We start from the raw sequence: 20,200 nt of genomic DNA, 5'->3' as shown, positions 1-20,200 counted from the left end.
AGTGTCCTGTGATGTCATCTTGAGGGGTCCAACCATATGTGGTTAATATAAATTCTTGTAGGGGCAATTGATTGGCATGCAAATGCTTATCCTTAAATATATTCAAAGATTACTGTAAGGTTTGTTCTTGGGTTCTTGCCAAGTTTAAAAAGAAGAAACTGAGGCCAACACAAGAAGCTCCAATATGAAGGACTTCATTCAGGCTCCTGGGCGAGGTTCTGCGGTCCGACAGGAGGGGCCGGAGAAGTCGCACAGCCTCCTCTCAGACGTGGGGTTTTATAGTGAGTGGAAGAGCTCGATTGGTTGTGGGAGAGCAGGATTACTATCGGGTAAGGTTACAAGCCTTTGTTTGCATACAGGACTTGGCTGCTATTGGTTAGAATTACTCGGCTGCTATTGGCTAGAAAGACTCAGCTGCTATTGGCTAAAATCACAAGACCCCGCTTGCATACTATGTTCTTTAAGGGAAAGCCAGGCTGTGCGAGAAGGGGAGAAGGTAACATGCCCGAGCTTGTCCGAGCTTTCGGGAAAAAAGGGGGGGCAGTGTGCGTCCGAGCTCCCGGTGAGGCAATCGGCCTTACATTCCGACCTTTTGATGATAGAAGCAGTTTCATCCCAGTTTCTTAATTGGTGAAATGACTATATTATCACTTATCTAACAGGCTGGCGTGGGCTAAATAGGATCAAGTGTCTACTATATACGGGGTTCACAGTCAGCTCCAATCTGCAGCCTATTCTATTTGTACACTGACAGAAACAAACATGAATGACCCTCACTCCTGGCTACATTTTATGTCCTCGCTATTACTTTTCTCTCTCTCATCTATTTCTCATATTGGGACATTAGCAATAATTTACATATCATTTTTTAAGCTGGATTTAATGTTTTTGGATAGAGTGTAATGTAAAAGAAAATACCTCACACCAGAATAGTATAGTTTGGTATTTAAAAATTCTAAAATATTTAATAATTAATATTGATGGGAAGACTGATATACAATGCAATTATTTATAAGATTCTGTACATCAGGGAGGCATCTTGAAGTACAACACACCAGGCTTTCATTTCTTCTTTACATTATGATTGTGAGTTTCCATGTAAGTTGGTACATGGAAATGGAACACAAAATCCATTTTTATATACATAAAAACAAAACAAACACCCAAACGGACTTGACCCCCAAAATGTCTTGTTTCATTTGAAAAGAACATGAATGAGATGAAAGATGAACCAGATTACTTGGTGACACATGGAAGGCGACGAACAAGTAGCTCAGGATATCAAATCCTGTTTCAAGCTTGGCACATCAAGGGTAAGAAAGGTAGTGAAAGAAGGGTTTGAAAATGTCATCTCAAGCCACAAAAAATGCTGGCAGAAGACAGTCTCCAAACCAATAAGATAGAATGGTTAGAAGTCAAGTTAGCAGTTATTGTGTGGCTACCTTATACCCAGACCTCTAACAGACTGAGTGGAATTGTCACTTATTTTCCATCCCAAGTGTTAGTAAACTTCAAGAAGGCTGGGCACAATGGCTCACACTTGTAATCTCAGAACTTTGGGAAGCAAAGACAGACAGATCCCTTAAGCCCAGGAGTTCAAGACCAGCCTGGACAATATGGGAAAACCTTGTTTTTTAAAAAAATACAAAAATTAGCTGGGCGTGGTGGCACATGCTGTAGTCTTAGCTACTTAGACTGAAGTGGGAGGATCGCTTGAGTCCAGTAGGCAGAGGTTACTGTGAGCCAGGATTGTGCCACCGCACTCCAGCATGGGTGACAGAGACCCTATCTCCAAAAACAAAACAAAACATATCAAAAAACTTCAAGGAGATGGGGACCCAGTATTATTTCTTTTCTTTTCTTTTTGTTTTTTGAGATGGAATCTTGCTCTGTCACCCAGGCTGGAGTGCAGTGGGGCAATCTCAGCTCACTGCAACCTATATCTCCCGGGTTCAAGTGATTCTTCTGCCTCAGCCTCTTGAGTAGCTGGGATTACAGGCATGTGTCACCATGCCCGGCTAATTTTTATATTTTTAGTAGCGACGGGGTTTCACCATGTTGGTCAGGCTGGTCTCGAACTCCTGACCTCAGGTGATCCGCCTGCCTTGGCCTCCCAAAGTGCTGGGATTACAGGCATGAGCCACCGTGCCCGGCCTAGGTTCTGTTTTGAACTGATACTCTGATTCTTCAGCAAATCTTCTTATGTGGGTATGAAAGGATGAAAATCTACTGAAAGAGATTACATAAAGAACAAATAACAGGGACCCAGAGAATAAATCAGAAGAAATCTATGAAATGGCCACAACTTCTTGAACATTAAAGTGAAGGAAAAAAAGCCATATTCATCAGATTAAACAGAAACTATTAATATTTTTTTCTTCCATTTATAGTGTGGATAGGAATTAAAGTGAAATAATGAGACTATATATTTTCAAAACAAATTCAAAGAAAGCAACAAAATCTTGTTTTAGGAAATCATATTAATATCTATTACAAATACAGAAAGCAGGGGGCCTGAGTCAATGCCCCAGCACCAATGATACCTCTACAGTGTGGAAGAGGAGGGGTGGGTGAGGTGGAAGCTGCCAGAGATAGTCAGCAGGAGGATCAGCTGTGGAGTGAAGAGGAAGTGTGCAGGAGGAGAGGGCAAACAGCACTGAGAAGAGGGACGCAGTGGGCCGTGATCATGCCCTCCTGGCTTCTCCAGACACCCTTTCCTATGCAGCACCCCATACCCAGCCGGACCTTACTGTGATTCTGGCTGGAAGCTTGGAGGCCAACAGCTCATAAATGCTCTCACAGAGTTGATACAACTCTGCTTTAAGGAGGAGAATACATTTATTGGTCAAAGCAATTTAGAGAATAACATTTGGTAAATGAAACTACAATAGCCTAAAAATGTAAGCCACAGTTTTCTGCCACATTGGCATTAAGGCTTTTTCTTTTTTTGAGACAGAGTCTTGCTCTGTCACCCAGGCTGGAGTGCAGTGGCATGATCGGCTCACTGCAACCTCCACTTCCAGGTTCAAGCAATTCTCCTGCCTCAGCAGCCCCAGTAGCTGGGACTACAGGCACAAGCCACTATGCCCGGCAAATTTTTTGTATTTTTTAGTAGAGACAGGGTTTCACCATGTTGGCCAGGCTGCTCTTGAACTCCAGACCTCTGGTGATCCACCCTCCTCAGCCTCCCAAAGTTTTGTGATTATAGGTGTGAGCACCACTGCACCTGAGTTTTTTTTTTTTTTTTGCAAGGAAGGAATAAAGGGATTTATTGAAAATGAAAGTACACTCCACAGTGTGAGTGGGCCTGAGCACATGAGCTCAAAGGCCTTTCTTGTTTTTGTATATAGAAAATACACATGCTTTCTCATCTAACCAAATTTTTTTTTTTTTTAAGTCAGAGTCTCACTTTGTTGTCCAGGCTGGAGTGCAGTGGCATGATCTTGGCTCACTGCACCTTCCATCTTCTGGGTTCAAGCGATTTTCATGCCTCAGCCAGGTGCTACCATGCCTGGCTAATTTTTGTATTTTTAGTAGAGATGGGGTTTCACCATGTCGGCCAGGCTGGTCTCGAACTCCTGACCTCAGGTGATCCGCACAACCTGGCCTCCCAAAGTGCTGGGATTACAGGCATGAGCCACCATGCCCTGCCTCATCTAACCAATTTGGATTCTTGTTGCAGTTCAGGAAAACATAAGTTCCCATTACTTCCAGATTATTTTAAAATAAAAATCACAATGACTTGTGAGGAAAAGGAAGAACATGTCAGATCCTGAGCTTCCTCTCAGGCTTGAGTGCCTCAAGAGGACTGTATTGCTGTGTTACGAGAGGTACAGTGCAGTGCTTTCATCTGATATGCCGGTGTGGTAAAAAGGCTTCCCCTGGAGGTAGGGACTCTTTTACCAGAAGGTTGGGGGCCTCCAGAAGGTTTTCCCCACCAGGAATTGGATTTGATAGCTGGAATTTAGAGTTTACGCATTTGGGTCTCACCATCAGGGTAGGGCAGGTAAGGCTAATGGTGCAAACTGTGCCTCAGCATAGGAAGTCACCTAGGGGAAGGGGTGTGGTACAGCCAGTAAAACCTGGAACCTGCAAGCAGTCCAGAACTTTGGTGGCCAGTAAGGAAAAAAACCCCTCAAGTATGCTACAATATCGAAAAGTTCAAAAGCACTGAGAAAGTGTTGTTTTGCCCCAGGTGTAGCCCATCAGAATCTGTTCCAGTGAAATGCTACATTCAAAGAAGTGCTGTCCACCCCAGAAGATCCCAGAGGATGCAATTCTGGCTGTGCTGGGAAGTGCTAAAGTTCCCTCCATATGTCACTCTGGAGAAGGAGCAGCAAAGCAGCCATGTTGAGTTCCTCTCTCAACCTTTGGCATCATGGACGATGGTAGCTAAAAGAGGAAAAAAAAAAAGAGACAAGTTACCACATGATGTACATTGCTTCCTATTAATATATCAGTAGTAATGAAATGTTATATCCTAATTAATACTGCCTCTCTTCTGCTCAAATTCCACCTGACCTTTCTGTTGCATCTGATACTCCTCAACTGCTTCTTTCTTTCTTAAAACTCTTGGCTTCTGCCATAGTTTTCTTTCTTCTTCAATTGATCTTCCTCTGTATGCTGTCCTGGTTCATTTTCCTCTGTCCACCCTTTAAATAAAAAACAACTTCCTGGCCAGGCGCCTGTAATCCTAGCACTTTGTGCTAGGTGGTTCACGCCTGTAATCCTAGCACTTTGGGAGGCCAAGGTGGGCAGATCACGAAGTCAAGAGATCGAGAACATCCTGGCCAACATGGTGAAACCCCATCTCTACTAAAAATACAAAAATTAGCTGGGCATGGTGGCGCACGCCTGTAGTCCCAGTTACTTGGGAGGCTGAGGCAGGAGAATCCCTTGAACCCAGGAGGCGGAGGTTACAGTGAGCCGAGATCACAGCACTGCACTCCAGCCTGGCAAAAGAGTGAGACTCTATCTCAAAAAAAAAAAAAAAAAAAAAAAGAAAAAGAAAACAAAAACAAAAAAAATCCCAACTTCCTTGGCTGGGCATGGTGGCTCATGTCTGTAATCCCAGCGCTTTGGGAGGCCAAGGTTAGAGGATCATTTGAGCCCAGAAGTTTGAGAGCAGCCTGGGCAACATAGGGAGACTCTGTCTCTACAAATGATCAAAAATTAGCCAGGTGTGGTGGCCTATGCCTGTAGTTCCAGTTACTGAGGAGGCTGAGGTGGGAGAATGTTTTGAACCTGAGAGGTTGAGGCTGCAGTGAGCCATGATCACACCACTGCATTCCAGCCTGGGTGACAGAGTGAGACCTTGTCTCCAAAAAAAAAAAAAAAAATTCCCCCCTAGAGGTCCACTATCTTCTCTCATTCGTATCTTTAGACTTTGCTTTCTTTCTGGATTCCAAGCTGCATATCTAAAGGTCTTCTAGGCAGCTCCATGTGTCATAGATTCATCAAACTCAACACATGCAATTTATTTTCTAGCTTGTTCGTTGTTTGCTTTCTTCTTTTAGAATAAAAGCTGGGACAGGCATAGTGCCTCATACTTGTAATCCCAACACTTTGGGAGGCCAAGATGGGAGGATCACTTGAGGCCAGGAATTCAAGACCAACCTGGGAAACATAGCGAGACCCTATCTCTATTAAAAAAAAAAAAAAAAAAAAAGAATAAAGCCTCAAAGCCTCATTGAGGACAGAGACTTGATACCTTATTTCCTGCTGTATCCCAAGGACCTAGCACTATACTTATCATGTGGTAGGTGCTCAATATTTGTTGAATAAGTGTTCAACTAAACTCCTTATCACCTTCACAGACCTCAAAAAATACAAGTTAGAAATATCAGAGTCATTTTGACTACTCCTTTATTTCATCTCTGGAATCCAACAGATTGCTACATCTTGTTGATTCTATGGTTGAAATGTCTTTCAAATATATCTCCTTTGCATTCTCACTGTGGCTTCCCTGGTCTGAGCTACCACTATGCTCACGATGTTTATTTCAGTCACTTCCTGTTTTCCTTGCTGCTATAGTCTCTTCATCCTTCCATATCATCTTCCTTCTTTGCATCAGAGGTTGTTCTGAAATACACAGAATTTCCTGTTTCTAAACTGCCAATGGTTCCAACATCCTAGCATAACAGTCAAAGCATTTCAAGGAAGCACTGCAACCCATTTTCTAGCTTATTTTTACCACACTGCCCCATACATCCTCTGCTCCAATTACACCATGTGTTTTCCTCTTTCCCATTGTCTTGCTTAAGCTGGTCCTTCTTTTTTTTTTTGAGACACAATCTCGCTCTGTCACCTAGGTTGGAGTGCAGTTGCACAATCTTGGCTCACCGCAACCTCTGCTTCCTGGGTTCAAGCGATTCTCCTGCCTCAGTCTCTTAAGTAGCTGGGGCTACAGGCATGCCACCATGCCCAGCAAATTTTTGTATTTTTAGTAGAGACAGGGTTTCACCATGTTGGTCAGGCTGGTCTCCAACTGCCTTAAGTGATCCACCCACCTCAGCCTCCCAAAGAGTGGGGATTACAGGTGTGAGCCACTGTGCCTGATCTATACTGGTCCTTCTGCTTACAAGATTCTTTCCTTCCTTTTTGTTCAGATTAATTTTTTTATATACCTTAAGATTTAGCATAAATGTCACATTCTCTATAACTGTTTCGTTTAGCAAAAACTGTTCTTTTTAGCAATGGCATTTTACTTTGTTGCCCAGGCTTCAGTGTAGTGATGTGACCATAGCTCACTGCTGCCCCAATCCCCCAGGCTCAAGGGAATTTCCCACCTCAGCCTTCCAGGAAGCTGGACTACAGGAGTGTGCCACTGCACCTGGCTAACTTTTTTAAAATTTATTTTTTGTAGAGATGGGGCTTGACTAATGCCCTTTTTGGCCTTAGCCCACCTGTACCCAGGTGAATAAAAAAAAAAAAAAAAAAAAAAAAAAAGAGATGGGGCTCACTATGTTTCCCAGGCCGGTCTCAAACTCCTGGGATCAAGTAATCCTCCCACCTCCGCCTCCCAAAGTGCTAAGATTACAGGTATGCACCACTGCACCAGGCCCCTGACTAATTAAAAAAAAAAAAAATATATATATATATATATATTCATTTTTTAAAAAAAATATATATATATTCATTTAAAAAATATATATATATTTTTTGCAGAGATGGAGTCTTTTATGTTGCTCAGGCTGGTCTCAAACTCCTGTGCTCAAGCGATCTTCCCACCTCGGCCACTCAAAGTATCGGGATTACAGGCATGAACCACTGCACTTAGCCTTATTTGGCGTCTTTTAAAATAAATATTCTAAGAACCATGTAAAGATACTTCACTGATTCCATTGGTGGCTAGCTGATTCTTTGGATATGAGTGGGTCCTTAATCACAACAGTAATTCCAAATCAAAATACTTTGTTGGATTTCTTGGCTTGTTTCATGAGGACAGCTAATTAAAATGTTGTTTATACACTAAGTTGGTAAGATCAACTGTGCTAGACAGAACTGAAACCAGAGAGGGCAAGATCTTGTCTAACTTAGCGCAATCTCCTCTATAATCTGAGAGAGTAAGGTACAAGGAAGAGAGCACCCCATATCCTTGAAGTCATTGATTTCTTTCTCTAAATCCTGGTTCTGCAATTTACTAGCAAGTCAAGCAAGTTACTTAACCACTGTGAGTCTCCACTTCCTCACTGATAAAATGGGGATGTTATCATATCTTGCATGTTTATTGCAAGAATTAAATAAGGTAATATACATAAAACGCCACAATCAGCATAGGCATTTACTATTTTTTTTTTTTTTGAGACAGAGTTTTGCTCTGTTGCCAGGTTCCAGGCTGGAGTGCAGTGGCACGATCTCAACTCACTGCAACCTCCGCCTCCCGGGTTCAAGCAATTCTCCTGCCTCAGCCTCCCAAGTAGCTGGGACTACAGGCGTGCGCCACCATGCCTAGCTAATTTTTGTATTTTTAGCAGAGATGGAGTTTCACCTTGTTGGCCAGGATGGTCTCGATCTCCTGACCTCGTGATCCGCCGTCCTCGGCCTTCCAAAGTGTTGGGATTACAGGCGTGAGCCACCGCACCCAGCCAGCATTTACTATTTTTATGTTTTGAGATGGAATTTTGCTCTTGTCGCCCAGGCTGGAGTGCAATGGTAAAATCTCAGCTCACTGCAACCTCCCCCTCCCTGGTTCAAGTGATTCTCCTGCCTCAGTCTCCCAAGTAGCTGGGATTACAGGCACCTGCGACCATGCCAAGCTAATTTTTGTATTTTTGTTTTGTTTTGTTTTGTTTTTGAGATGAAGTCTCACTCTGTCACCCAGGTTGCAGTGCAGTGGTACAATGTCGGCTCACTGCAACCTCTGCCCCTGGGTTCAAGTGATTCTCCTGCCTCAGCCTCCCAAGTAGCTGGGATTACAGGTGTGTGCCACCACGCCTGGCTAATTTTTGTATTTTTGGTAGAGATGGGGTTTCACCACATTGGTCAGGCTGGTCTTGAACTCCTGACCTTCTGATTCACCCGCCTCGGCCTCCCAAAGTGCTGGGATTATAGGCATGAGCCACCACACCTGGCCTAGGCATTTACTGTTGCTTCTTATTTCGTCCCTTTAAATGTAGTCTTGCAGTCAACATTGTTTTCCTTTTTTACTGACGTCCTTAGAGTCCTTCATATCTGAACAACATTTTTTTGGAAAACTCCACCCAGCACATAGATGATCGGGTCTTTTGGGTCTTACCGTGTAAAATGTTTGCTTTCTTCATGAACCTCCATCTCGGAGCTTTTAAATTCATTTAATTCTTTTCTTATGGCAGCCTGTGGAGTAGAAACAAAAATGTTTCAGTTTCTTCTGCCTGCTTTGTACAGCAGTGTAACTTGCCATTTTTCTCGACTGTGTTTAACTTTCTAAGTCACTCCAACCCCTCACCAGCAACCCAGACACCAGGTCAACACTATGATACCATTTGTCTCATAATAAACCTAAAATTTTGAGTTTAATCAAAATACTTGAAAATCTGAAAGAGATATTGTAGTTTTCATAGTTTTTTTTTTTTTTTTTTTTTAGATGGAGTTTCGCTCTTGTTACCCAGGCTGGAGTGCAATGGCGCGATCTCGGCTCACCGCAACCTCCGCCTCCTGGGTTCAGGCAATTCTCCTGCCTCAGCCTCCTGAGTAGCTGGGATTACAGGCATGTGCCACCATGCCCAGCTAATTTTTTGTGTTTTTAGTAGAGACGGGGTTTCACCATGTTGACCAGGATGGTCTCGATCTCTTGACCTCGTGATCCACCCGCCTCGGCCTCCCAAAGTGCTGGGATTACAGGCGTGAGCCACCGCGCCCGGCCTTTTTTTTTTTTTTTTTTAAAGACAGAGTCTTGCTCTGTCACCCAGGCTGAAGTGCAGTGGCACAATCTCAGTTCATTGCAACCTCTGCCTCCTGGGTTCAAACAATTCTCTTACCTCAGCCTCCTGAGTAACTGGGATTACAGGTGCATGCCACCATGCTTGGCTAATTTTTGTATTTTTAGTAGAGACGGGTTTCACCATGTTGGCCAAGTTGGTCTTGAACCTTGACCCCAAGAGATCCACCCACTTTGGGCTCCCAAAGTGCAGGGATTACAGGCGTGAGCCACTGTACCTGGCCAGTTTTTTTTTTTTTTTTTTGAGACGGAGTTTCGCTCGTTACCCAGGCTGGAGTGCAATGGCGCGATCTCGGCTCACCGCAACCTCCGCCTCCTGGGTTCAGGCAATTCTCCTGCCTCAGCCTCCTGAGTAGCTAGGATTACAGGCACGCGCCACCATGCCCAGCTAATTTTTTGTATTAGTGGAGACAGGGTTTCACCATGCTGACCAGGATGGTCTCGATCTCTCGACCTCGTGATCCACCCGCCTCGGCCTCCCTAAGTGCTGGGATTACAGGCTTGAGCCACTGCGCCCAGCCAGTTTTTTTTTTTTGAGATGGAGACTCACTGTGTTGCACAGGCTGGAGTGCAGTCATTTGATCTCCACTCACTGCAACCTCTGCCTCCCGGGTTCAAGCAATTCTCTGCCTCAGCCTCCTGAGTAGCTGGGATTACAGGCACCTGCCACCACGCCTAGCTAATTTTTTTTGTATTTTTAATATTTTTTTGTATTTTTAGTATTTCACCATCTTGGTCAGGCTAGTCTTGAACTCCTGATCTCATGATCCACCCACTTTGGCCTCCCAAAGTGCTGGGATTATAGGCATGAGCCACTGTGCCCACCCCTAATTTTTTATTTTTTTTTGAGACGGAGTCTCACTTTGCTGCCCAGGCTGGAATGCAATGGCATGATCTTGGCTCACTGCAACCTCCACCTCCTGGGTTCAAGCAATTTTCCTGCTTCAGCCTCCTGAGTAGGTGGGATTACAGGTGCATGCCATCACACCCAGCTAATTTTTGTATTTTTAGTAGAGACAGGGTTTCACCATGTTGGCCAGGCTGGTCTTGAACTCCTTACGTCAAGTGATCCCTCTGGCTTGGCCTCCCAAAGTGCTGGGATTATAGGTATAAGCCACCACGCCTGGCCTGCTTTTATAGTTCTTCACAGCATTATAAAAATGAAATATGGGTAATTACTAAAATATGTAGCCCAAACTCCCTCTAACCAAACAACCACTGGTTAAAATGTATTTATTTCTTCCAGTATTTTTATTCTGTGATATAGCAGGGATTTTTCTTTCTTTCAGTATTGGTGGTGAAGTTACCAAAACATTATACTGAGTTAGTATAACATTTTGACTTGTATAACTTGGCATTTTGTATCTTGATTTGAAATTTAGTATTATATTAAAACTAGAAGGTTTGTTTATGGTTCTCCCTTCTACTTAGTATCTTGCATCATTCAAATAAAGAGAAAATGAGAAAAAGAGCAAGAGAGTGCTTTTCAGGTACCTTGTCAGCAGGGGTCAGTTTGGTCCAAGGTTTGTCGGCTCGCCGGTCATAATCTTGAGCATCTGTTACCTCTACATATTCATTAAACCTCAGAATTTTCCTGGCAAGGAGTTCAGCCACAGTTGGTCTTTGACTGAGCTGAAGGAAATGGAGCCTCTTAGTTCACTAAGCCAAGAATTAGGCATCAATCATGCATTCAAATTGCCTCTAACTCAGTACTTCAAACCTTCACTGGAATCACCTGGGGGAGCTTTAAACACTACTGATACCTGGAGATCCCACCCCCAGAGATTTTGGTTATCAGGTGGTTTTTTTTTTTTTTTTTTTGAGACAGCGTCTTGCCCTGTCGCCCAGGCTGGAGTGCAGTGGCACAATCACAGCTCACTGTAGCCTCAACCTTCTGAGCTCAAGCGATCCTCCTACCTCAGCCTCCTGAGTAGCTGATATTATAGGTGCACACCACCATGCCCGGCTAATCTTTATTTTTATTTTTGTAGAGATTGGGTCTTGCCATGTTGCCCAGGCTGCAAATTCATTTTCTTTTCTTTTTTTAAAATTTGTTTTCAAATGCAGAGACAAAGTCTCACTGTTTTCCCCAGGCTGGTCTTGAACTCCTGGGCTCAAGCAATCCTCCTGCCACGGCCTCCCAAAGTGCTGGGATTACAGGAGTGAGCCACTGTGCCCAGCTGCGAATTCATTTCTTTCCAATCAAATAGGTCATCCAAATATAACACATACAGTTAACTGAACACATAGGCAGTAGTACCTTTCTAGTGAGCCGACGTTTAATCTCTCGTTTTTCTGCCTGACGATCAGCTTCATTTTTAGCTACAGTTGACAATCAGAAGGAAAGAATATTACTCACAAATGACAATTTGCGTATCAAACGTTTTAGTAATTACATTACAGATATTTCTTATAGGCCCAAATCAGAATAAAATACTAACTTTGGGGATGGCTAAACAAGATAATTTTCTTGTCAATGATAAAAATACTTAAGAGCAAAAATCAGCAAACCATGGCACCATTTCTCACCATTTGCCTGTATTTTTACTGCCCATGAGCTAAGAATAGTCTTTACATTTTTATTTATTATTATTATTATTGAGACAGAGTCTTACTCTGTCACCAGGCTGGAGTGCAGGGACGTGATCTTGGCTCACTGCAACCTCTGCCTCCTGGGTTCACGCAATTCTTCTGCCTCAGCCTCCCAAGTAGCTGGGACTACAGATGCATGCCACCACGCCCAGCTAATTTTTGTATTTTTAGTAGAGACGGGGTTTCACCATGTTGGCCAGGATGGTCTCGATCTCTTGGCCTTGTGATCCACCCGCCTTGGCCTCCCAAAGTGTTGGGATTACAGGCGTGAGCCACCATGCCCTGCCAGAGGTAAGAAAGTCTTACGGGATTAATGCAAGAGGAAGACTGTTGCATTTGGGACTTGCTTTGGGCCTCAGCCCTCAGATGCTAGGAATAGGAAGGTCTCCACATGCACAACTACCTCCGTAGCTCCCTGAACACAGAAAAACTGGGTACATCTCCCACATACTGTCAAATCCTCCCAAATGCCCAAGGCAGTTTCAGAACATGGGAGAACACTGAAACAAAGTTTTCTAGAGTATCACAGCACACTAAACAATATCATAATAGCATCTTCCAAAGGAAGCTTGGGGAGCTCTGTTCCTTCATGGGAAAATAAATAGTCCTTGCCTGGCTGGAACACTCTCCCACAGCCCTTGTAGCAAATGCTTCTTTTCTTTTTTATGTATATTAAAGTCAGAAACATACAACGAAAATCTATACAACTTTATTTCCATAACTGGACTCACGTTGCAATATATTGCGTTGTTCTAGTTCTTCTGGTGTTGGTCTTTGACTCAGTCGTCTAAAAATGAGAGAAATAAGGATAATGCTTATGTTAAACCTCCCAATCTTGTTTATAAAGTGGCCATAGTATATATTAGCCCCTACTCAAGTAAGAAATCAACAAATTTTCAAAATGATATATTTCATTTATGATTGTTTATAAAACAACTCCACATTAAAAGTGTTAACACAGACATACCATTATAAAAAGGAACTGTATATGCAACCAAGTGGCCAGGATTCTAGTTCTAGACCTTGACAAGAGCTATTAGCACAAAAAAGCTCAGTTAGACCTTGAGTGTCCTCATCTGGGAAGCGAAAGTTTGTACCGAACTGGTGGCTCCCAAACAAATTTGCTCCTTCAGAAGCATTAGAGACTTTTTAGAAAACACAGATTCCCAAGGAACGTTAACAGAAATTCGGATTCAGAAAATCAGGATGAAAAATATATCTATCTATATGTATTTTTTTTTTACACAAAACTTCTCCTATGACTCAGAAGTCCCTCTTTAGATTTCTTTTGTTTAAACATTTTAAAAAATACAGATGGGGTATCACTATGTTGTCCAGGGTAGTCTTGAACCCCTGAGCTCAAGCCATCTTCCCACCTTGGCCTCCCAAACTGCTGGGATTACAGGCACAAGACATTGTGCTCAACTAGGTTTTTAAATCAGTGATTTAGGAACCACTGGAATTTAAGTTTGTCTCTTTCTGGTGATATTCTATAATTCTGTGATTTAAGTTTCAGTCTTTTCTGTGAAGTATTTGATAAAGTTATCACAACTGATCACAATTCTGAGATGTTAATTCACCAATAACAATTTGTCTGCCAGGTGCAGTGGCTCATGCCTGTAATCCCAGCACTTTGGTGGGCTGAAGCCGGTGGATCACCTGTGGTCAGGAATTCGAAATCAGCCTGGCCAACATGGTGAAACCCCGTCTCTATTAAAAAATATAATAATTAGTTGGGTGTGGTGGCTTGCTGCTATAGTCTCAGCTACTTGGGAAGCTGAGGCAGGAGAATGCTTAAACCTGCGAGATGAAGACTGCAGTGAGCTGAAGCTTGTGCTACTACACTCCAGCCTGGGCAACAGAGTGAGACTCTGTCTCAAAAAACAACAACAAAAAACCACAATTTGTCATTTCTGGAATCAGAAAGTTACTCATTTCTTACTTTTAATTTATACTTCTAAGACAGTATTTACTAATTAGCTAGTACTTGCTAAGTTTTCAACTCTTTTGTTGCTTGCATAAAGAACTTCCAGTCCCATTCTATATACAATTTTTCTTCTTTCTCAACAAGACCTTCCTTTTTTTTTGAGTCAGGGTCTCACTCTGTCACCCAGGCTAGAATGCAGTGGTGCAATCACAGCTCACTGCAGCTCTACCTCCTGGGCTCAAATGATCCTCCCACCTCAAGGACCTTCCATTTTATTTTTTTAAAAATATTTATTTATTTTGAGACTGGGCTGGCTAATTTTTGTACTTTTGGTAGAGATGGGGTTTTGCCATATTGCCCAGGCTGGTCTCAAATTCCTGGGCTCAAGTGATCTATCTACTCAGCTCAGCCTTACAAAGGGCTGGGATTGGAGGTTGTGAGCCACCACACCCAGCTAGATCTTCCTTCCTTTTTTTTTTTTTTTTGAGACGGAGTCTCACTCTGTCACCCAGGCTGAGTGTACTGGCACCATCTCGGCTCACTGCAACCTCTGCCTCCTGGGTTCAAGCAATTCTCCTGCCTCAGCCTCCTGAGTAGCTGGGACTACAGGTGCGCTCCACCATGCCCAGCTAATTTTTGTATTTTAGTAGAGATGAGGTTTCACTACGTTGGCCAGGATAGTCTCGATCTCTTGACCTCGTGATCCACCCACCTCGGCCTCCCAAAGTACTGGGATTACAGGTGTGAGCCACTGCTCCCGGCCATCAGTATTTTAAATTGCATAACTTTAGCCATCCTAGTGGACTTGTGGTGGTATCTCATTATGAGTGTCTGTTTTTAAATTTCAATCTTATTTTATAGTGACAACAACACTTGCTATGGAGATCTACCTCTGAACAAAATTTTAAGTGTACAATACAGTATTAGCTATTTACTTATTTATGTATAGACACACACACACACACACACACACACACACACACACACAGAGTCTCACTCTGTTGCCCAGACTGGAAGCAATTCTCCTGCCTCAGCCTCCTTACTAGCTGGGATTACAGGTACCCTCCACCAAGCCTGGCTAATTTTTGTATTCTTAGTAGAGATGGGGTTTCACCATGTTGGTCAGGCTGGTCTCAAACTCCTGATCTTGTGATCCATCTGCCTCGGCCTATCCCAAAGTGCTGGGATTACAAGTGTGAGCCACTGCACTGGGTCTACAGTATTAACTATAAACACGATGTTGTACAGCAGATCTCTAGAACTCACTCATCATGCATAACTAAAACTTTATACTTATTTATTAGCAACTCCCTATCACCCCAGCCTCCAATCCCCCAGCCCCTGACAACTACCACTCTACTCTCTGCTTCTATGAATGTGACAATTTCAGATACCTCACAGAAGTGGAATCGTGCATTATTTATTGTTCTGTGACTAGTTTATTTTACTTATCCTGGCTAACATGGTGAAACCCTGCTTCTACTAAAATACAAAAAAATTAGCCGGGCATGGTGGCGCATGTAGTCCCAGCTACTCAGGAGGCTGAAGCAGGGGAATCACTTTAACCCGAGAGGCAGAGGTTGCATGAGCCGAGATCTTGCCACTGCACTCCAGAGTGAGAGTGAGACTCCGTCTTTAAAAAAAAAAAGGAGGCAGTTACATGGAACATATGAAACATATGAAACAGATATAATGCAAATATGGGTGTGACTGTTAATTGGGTTGGCATCTTATGGTTGAGCAACCAGATTAAAAAAGTGACAGAGGAGCCTTTCTGCTCTGGGAACCATTCTGATTTCTGTAGAAACTTTTGCAAAACCACATGTCTATCTCATGGCTGGGTGTGGTGGCTCATGCCTGTAATCGCAGTACTTTGGAAGGCTGAGGCGGGTGAATCACCTGAGGTCGGGAGTTCTAGACCAGCCTGACCAACATGGAGAAACTCCGTCTCTATTAAAAATACAAAAATAGCTGGGCGTGGTAGTGCACACCTGTAATTCCAGCTACTCGGGAGGCTGAGGCAAGAGAACTGCTTGAACCCCAAAGGCGGAGGTTGTGGTGAGCCAAGATTGTGCCATCGCACTCCAGCCAAAAAGCGAAACTCTGTCTCAAAAATAAAAAAATAAAAAAAATAAAAATAAATTACAGCTCTCACAGGCAGCTACATTCTAAATTTCCAGATTCTTAGAGGATACCCAACTGTGTTCAATACGGTTTTTTTTTTGTTTCTTTTCTTTTTTGTGTGTTGTCAGGCCCAAAGGGCCTCTTCCATCCTTGTCAAGAGGAGTGCTAACCTTCTCTCCTTTCATACAAAACCCAATATGTATTTTTAAAAATTATACTCAAAGTGGCCAGGCGCAGTGGCTCATGCCTATAATCCCAGCACTTTTGGGAGGCTGAGGTGGGCAGATCACAAGGTCAGGAGTTCAGGACCAGGCTGGCCAACATGGTGAAACCCCGTCTCTACTAAAAAAAATACAAAAATAAGTCGGGCGTGGTGGCACACACCTGTAATCCCAGCTACTCAGGAGGTTGAAGCAGGAGAATCACTTGAACCTGGAAGGTGGAGGTTGCAGTGAGCCAGGATCGCATTCTAGCCTGGGCGACAGAGCGAGACTCTGTCTTAAAACAAATAAATAAATAAATTTAAAAAATTATACGCAAAGTGATGGGTGTGGTGGCTCACACCTGTAATCCCAGCACTTTCAGAGGCCAAGGCGGGAGGAATGTTTGAGGCCATGAGTTCGAGACTGGCCTGGGAAACATAGGGAGACCCTGTTTCTATAAAAAATTACAAAAATTAGCAGGGCATGATGGCACATGCCTAAGGACCCAGTTACTCAAGAAGCTGAGGCAGGAGAATGCCTTGAACCCAAAAGCTAGAGGCAGTAAGCCATGATTGAACTACTGTACTCCAGCCTGGATGACAGAGCAAGACCCTCTCTGAAAAAAAAAAATTATACTAAAAAAGATAAATGAATGCTCCACCACAAAGTAAACATCTAGGCTGGGTATAGTGGCTCATGCCTGTAATCCCAGCACTTTGGGAGGCCAAGGTGGCTGATCACTTGAGGTCAGCAGTTTGAGACCAGCCTAGCCAACATGGAGAAACCCTGTCTCTGCTAAAAATACAAAAATTGGCCTGGCATGGTCACAGGCCCCTGTAAACCCAGCTACTCAGAAGACTGAGGCACAAGAATTGCTTGAACCTGGGAGGTGGAGGGTGCAGTGAGCCGAGATTGCGCCACTGCACTCCAGCCTGAGTGACAGGGTAAGACTGTCTCAAAAAAAAAAAAAACAAAAAAACCCACATTTAACAATATCTAACACAAATACTGGCATACCAAGTCAATCAAGCCAATCTAAGCAAAGGCCTACCGGATCAGTGTGTTTCCAATCTGGTGCCGTATTTCATTCCACTCTTCTTTGCTTTTACAAGGCCAAGAATTCAGGTTCAACTCTGGTTCACTGGGTCTGTGGTTCAACTTCATTGCCAGTGTGTCTTTCCTCTTCACTTTGTTGGCCAGAGCACCTTTGCACATGGGGAAGAAAGAAATTTAGAACTTGAGGCTTGAAGCCAAAGGTTCAACCTTACCCGGAGCTAGGCAAGAGTCTGAACAAATACAATACTTAACTTCCAGTTCTCACCTGGCCTCAAACGATCCAGCCAAACACTGGATGGGGGTAAAGCTAAAGACACCTAAAAATCTTTTTAGCCAGATGGACTCAGATGGTTAAAAGGTATCTTCTCTTTTCTATCAATCCTCTACATTTTTCCTCCTTGGTAAGAGTTGCTACAGTAGAGAGAATCTAAGCATGGGACAGTCCTCTGAATTAAAACATGAAAGCTTTCATACTAACACCTCATATTCTGTCTGTTTTTAAAGTTGCCTTTCTACTTTAATTAACCAGGACTCAATTATTTGCAAAGACGTGTGGGCATGAACATGTTTAATTTTCTCTGCCCTATGGCAGAGAAAGGAAAACCATCATTAGACCAAAGGAAAAATATAACTTTTACCTTTTCACCTTAGCCCATGTGCCACCTTTCCTCTACTCCACATTTTTTATTTTTTGAGATGGAGTCTCCCTCTGTCGCCCAGGCTGCAGTGCAATGGTATGATCTCGGCTCCCTGCAACCTCTGCCTCCCAGGCTCCAGCGATTCTCCTGCCTCAGGCTTCCGAGTAGCTGGGGTTACAGGCGCCCACCCCCATGCCTGGCTAATTTTTTTTGTATTTTTAGAAGAGATGGGGTTTCACCATGCTGGCCAGGCTGGCCTCAAACTCCTGACCTCAGGTGATCCACTTGCCTTGGCCTCCCAAAGTGCTGGGATTAGAGGCATAAGCCACTGTGCCCGGCCCTATATTCTTTAATATCATTAAGGTGAATAGTTTTTAAATTGGAGGCAAACAAAAATCTGAATTTAGTACAGCCATTATGGAAAACAGTATGGAGGTTCCTCAAAAAACTGAAAATAGGCCAAGTGAGGTGGCTCATGCCTGTAATGCAGCACACTGGGAGGCCGAGGAAGGAGGATGGCTTGAGGCTAGGAGTTTGAGACCAATCTGGGCAACAGAGCAAGACTCCGTCTCTATTTAAAAAACAAAACAAAACAAAACAAAACAAACAAAACGCCCTTAAAAATAGAACTACCCTTCAAAGTATCAAGTCACCTGCACTCGTGAAAAAACAAAAATAGAACTACCATATGATCCAGCAATCCCACTGTTGGGTACATATCCAAAAGAAAGGAAATCAGCAAATCAATCAATCATGTTTATTACAGTACTACTTATAATCCCCAAGATAAGGAATCAGATTAAGTGTCCATCAGTGAATGAAGGGATAAGAAAAAGTGGTGTGGCCGGGCGTGGTGGCTCACGCCTATAATCCAAGCACTTTGGAGGCCAAGGCGGGGGGATCACCTGAGGTCGGGAGTTCAAGACCAGCCTGACCAACATGGTGAAACCCTGTCTTTAAAAAAAAAAAAAAGAAAAGAAAAAGTGGTGTATATACACAATTGAATATTATTCTGCCAAGAAAAAGAAAGAAATCTTGTCATTTGTAACAAAATGGATGGAACTGGAGGACATTACGTTAAGTGAAATAAGCCAGGTGCAGAAAGATACATGTTGCATGTTCTCACTCTTATGTGGGAGCTGAAAAAGTTGATCTCATGGAGGCAGTAAAGAAAATGGTTGTTAGCAGAGGCTGGGAAGGGTAGAGGGGATGCGGGATAGACAGGTTGGTTAACAGGTATAAAAACAGAACTATACAGAAGGAAATAAGATCTAGGCCAGGAGAGGTGGCTCATGCCTGTAATCAAAGCATTTTGGGAGCTGAGGTAGGCAGATGACTTTGAGCTCAGATCGAGACCAGCCTGGGCAACATGATGAAACCCTGTCTCTACAAAAAAATATGAAAATGAGCTGGGCATGGTGGCTCACGCCTGTCTTCCCAGCTACTTGGGGTCTGAAGCTGAAGCGTTGCTTGAGACAGGAAGTGGAGGTTCCAGTGAGCTGAAATTGTGCCACTGCACTCCAGACCCCCCCCGCAAAAAAAGAAAAAGAAATAAGGTCTAGTGTTTGGTGGCACTAGGGTGACCACAGTCAACAATAATTTATTACATATTTCACAATAACTAGAAAGGTAGATTTGGAATATTCCCAACACAAAGAAATGATAAATGCTTGAGGTGATGGATAGCCTAATTACCCATATACACGCTTATATCAAAATACCTCATGTATCCCATAAATGTGTACTACTATTATGTGTCTATAAAAATTTAAAATAGGCTAGGCATGGTAGCTCATGCCTGTAATCCTAGAACTTTGAATGGTCGAGGCAGGGGGATCACATAAGGTCAGAAGCTCAAGAATAGCCTGGGCAACATAGTGAGACCCTGTCTCCACAAAACAAAAAATCAAAGAAACCTAACCAGATGTGGCACACATCTGTAGTGCTAGCTATTTGGGAGGTTGAGGTGGAAGGATCACCTGAGCCCAGGAGTTCAAGGCTGCAGTGAGCTATGATTGCACCACTGTACTCCAGCTGGGTGACACAGCAAAACCTTGTCAAAAAAAAAAAAAAAATTAAAACAAAAAAACCCCAAAAAACCTAAAACCTGAGTGACTCAATCTACTTGGATCTCTGTCTTGGCTTGTTTTAACAGAGGGATGGTAGTAGAGATAAGGAGTCCTTCACGGTGGCTTCCAATATCAGTTAGCCAGATGACTTAATGGGAGAAGGTACCTGTTTC

The 20,200-nt window shown here is 43.2% G+C and overlaps 1 protein-coding gene and 1 pseudogene across 7 annotated transcripts in view; both read right to left on the bottom strand.

Moving 5' to 3' along the window:
• Positions 1 to 933: 933 nt before the first annotated feature.
• The window catches only part of PHACTR4 (phosphatase and actin regulator 4), a 130,183-nt gene continuing 110,916 nt past the window's right edge, over positions 934 to 20,200 (bottom strand). For all 7 annotated transcript variants that reach the window (XM_064363563.1, XM_064363560.1, XM_064363561.1 and 4 more), the window contains 6 exons: positions 17,316 to 17,469; positions 12,742 to 12,797; positions 11,679 to 11,740; positions 10,913 to 11,050; positions 8,738 to 8,814; positions 934 to 4,392 (listed from right to left, as the gene is read on the bottom strand). In XM_064363563.1, coding sequence (XP_064219633.1) covers positions 4,377 to 4,392; positions 8,738 to 8,814; positions 10,913 to 11,050; positions 11,679 to 11,740; positions 12,742 to 12,797; positions 17,316 to 17,469 — 503 coding nt within the window. In that variant the 3' untranslated portion in view covers positions 934 to 4,376. The remainder of the gene's footprint in view (positions 4,393 to 8,737; positions 8,815 to 10,912; positions 11,051 to 11,678; positions 11,741 to 12,741; positions 12,798 to 17,315; positions 17,470 to 20,200) is intronic.
• On the bottom strand, positions 16,116 to 16,253 carry LOC135269569 (U6atac minor spliceosomal RNA; annotated as a pseudogene).

The sequence above is a fragment of the Aotus nancymaae genome, unplaced genomic scaffold (genome assembly GCF_030222135.1).
Source record: "Aotus nancymaae isolate 86718 unplaced genomic scaffold, 86718_ANA_hifiasm-v0.15.2.pri h1tg000053l, whole genome shotgun sequence".
Lineage (NCBI taxonomy): Eukaryota > Metazoa > Chordata > Mammalia > Primates > Aotidae > Aotus > Aotus nancymaae.
Note: the sequence above shows the minus strand (reverse complement) of the source record. Positions and strands in the feature narration are given on the sequence as shown.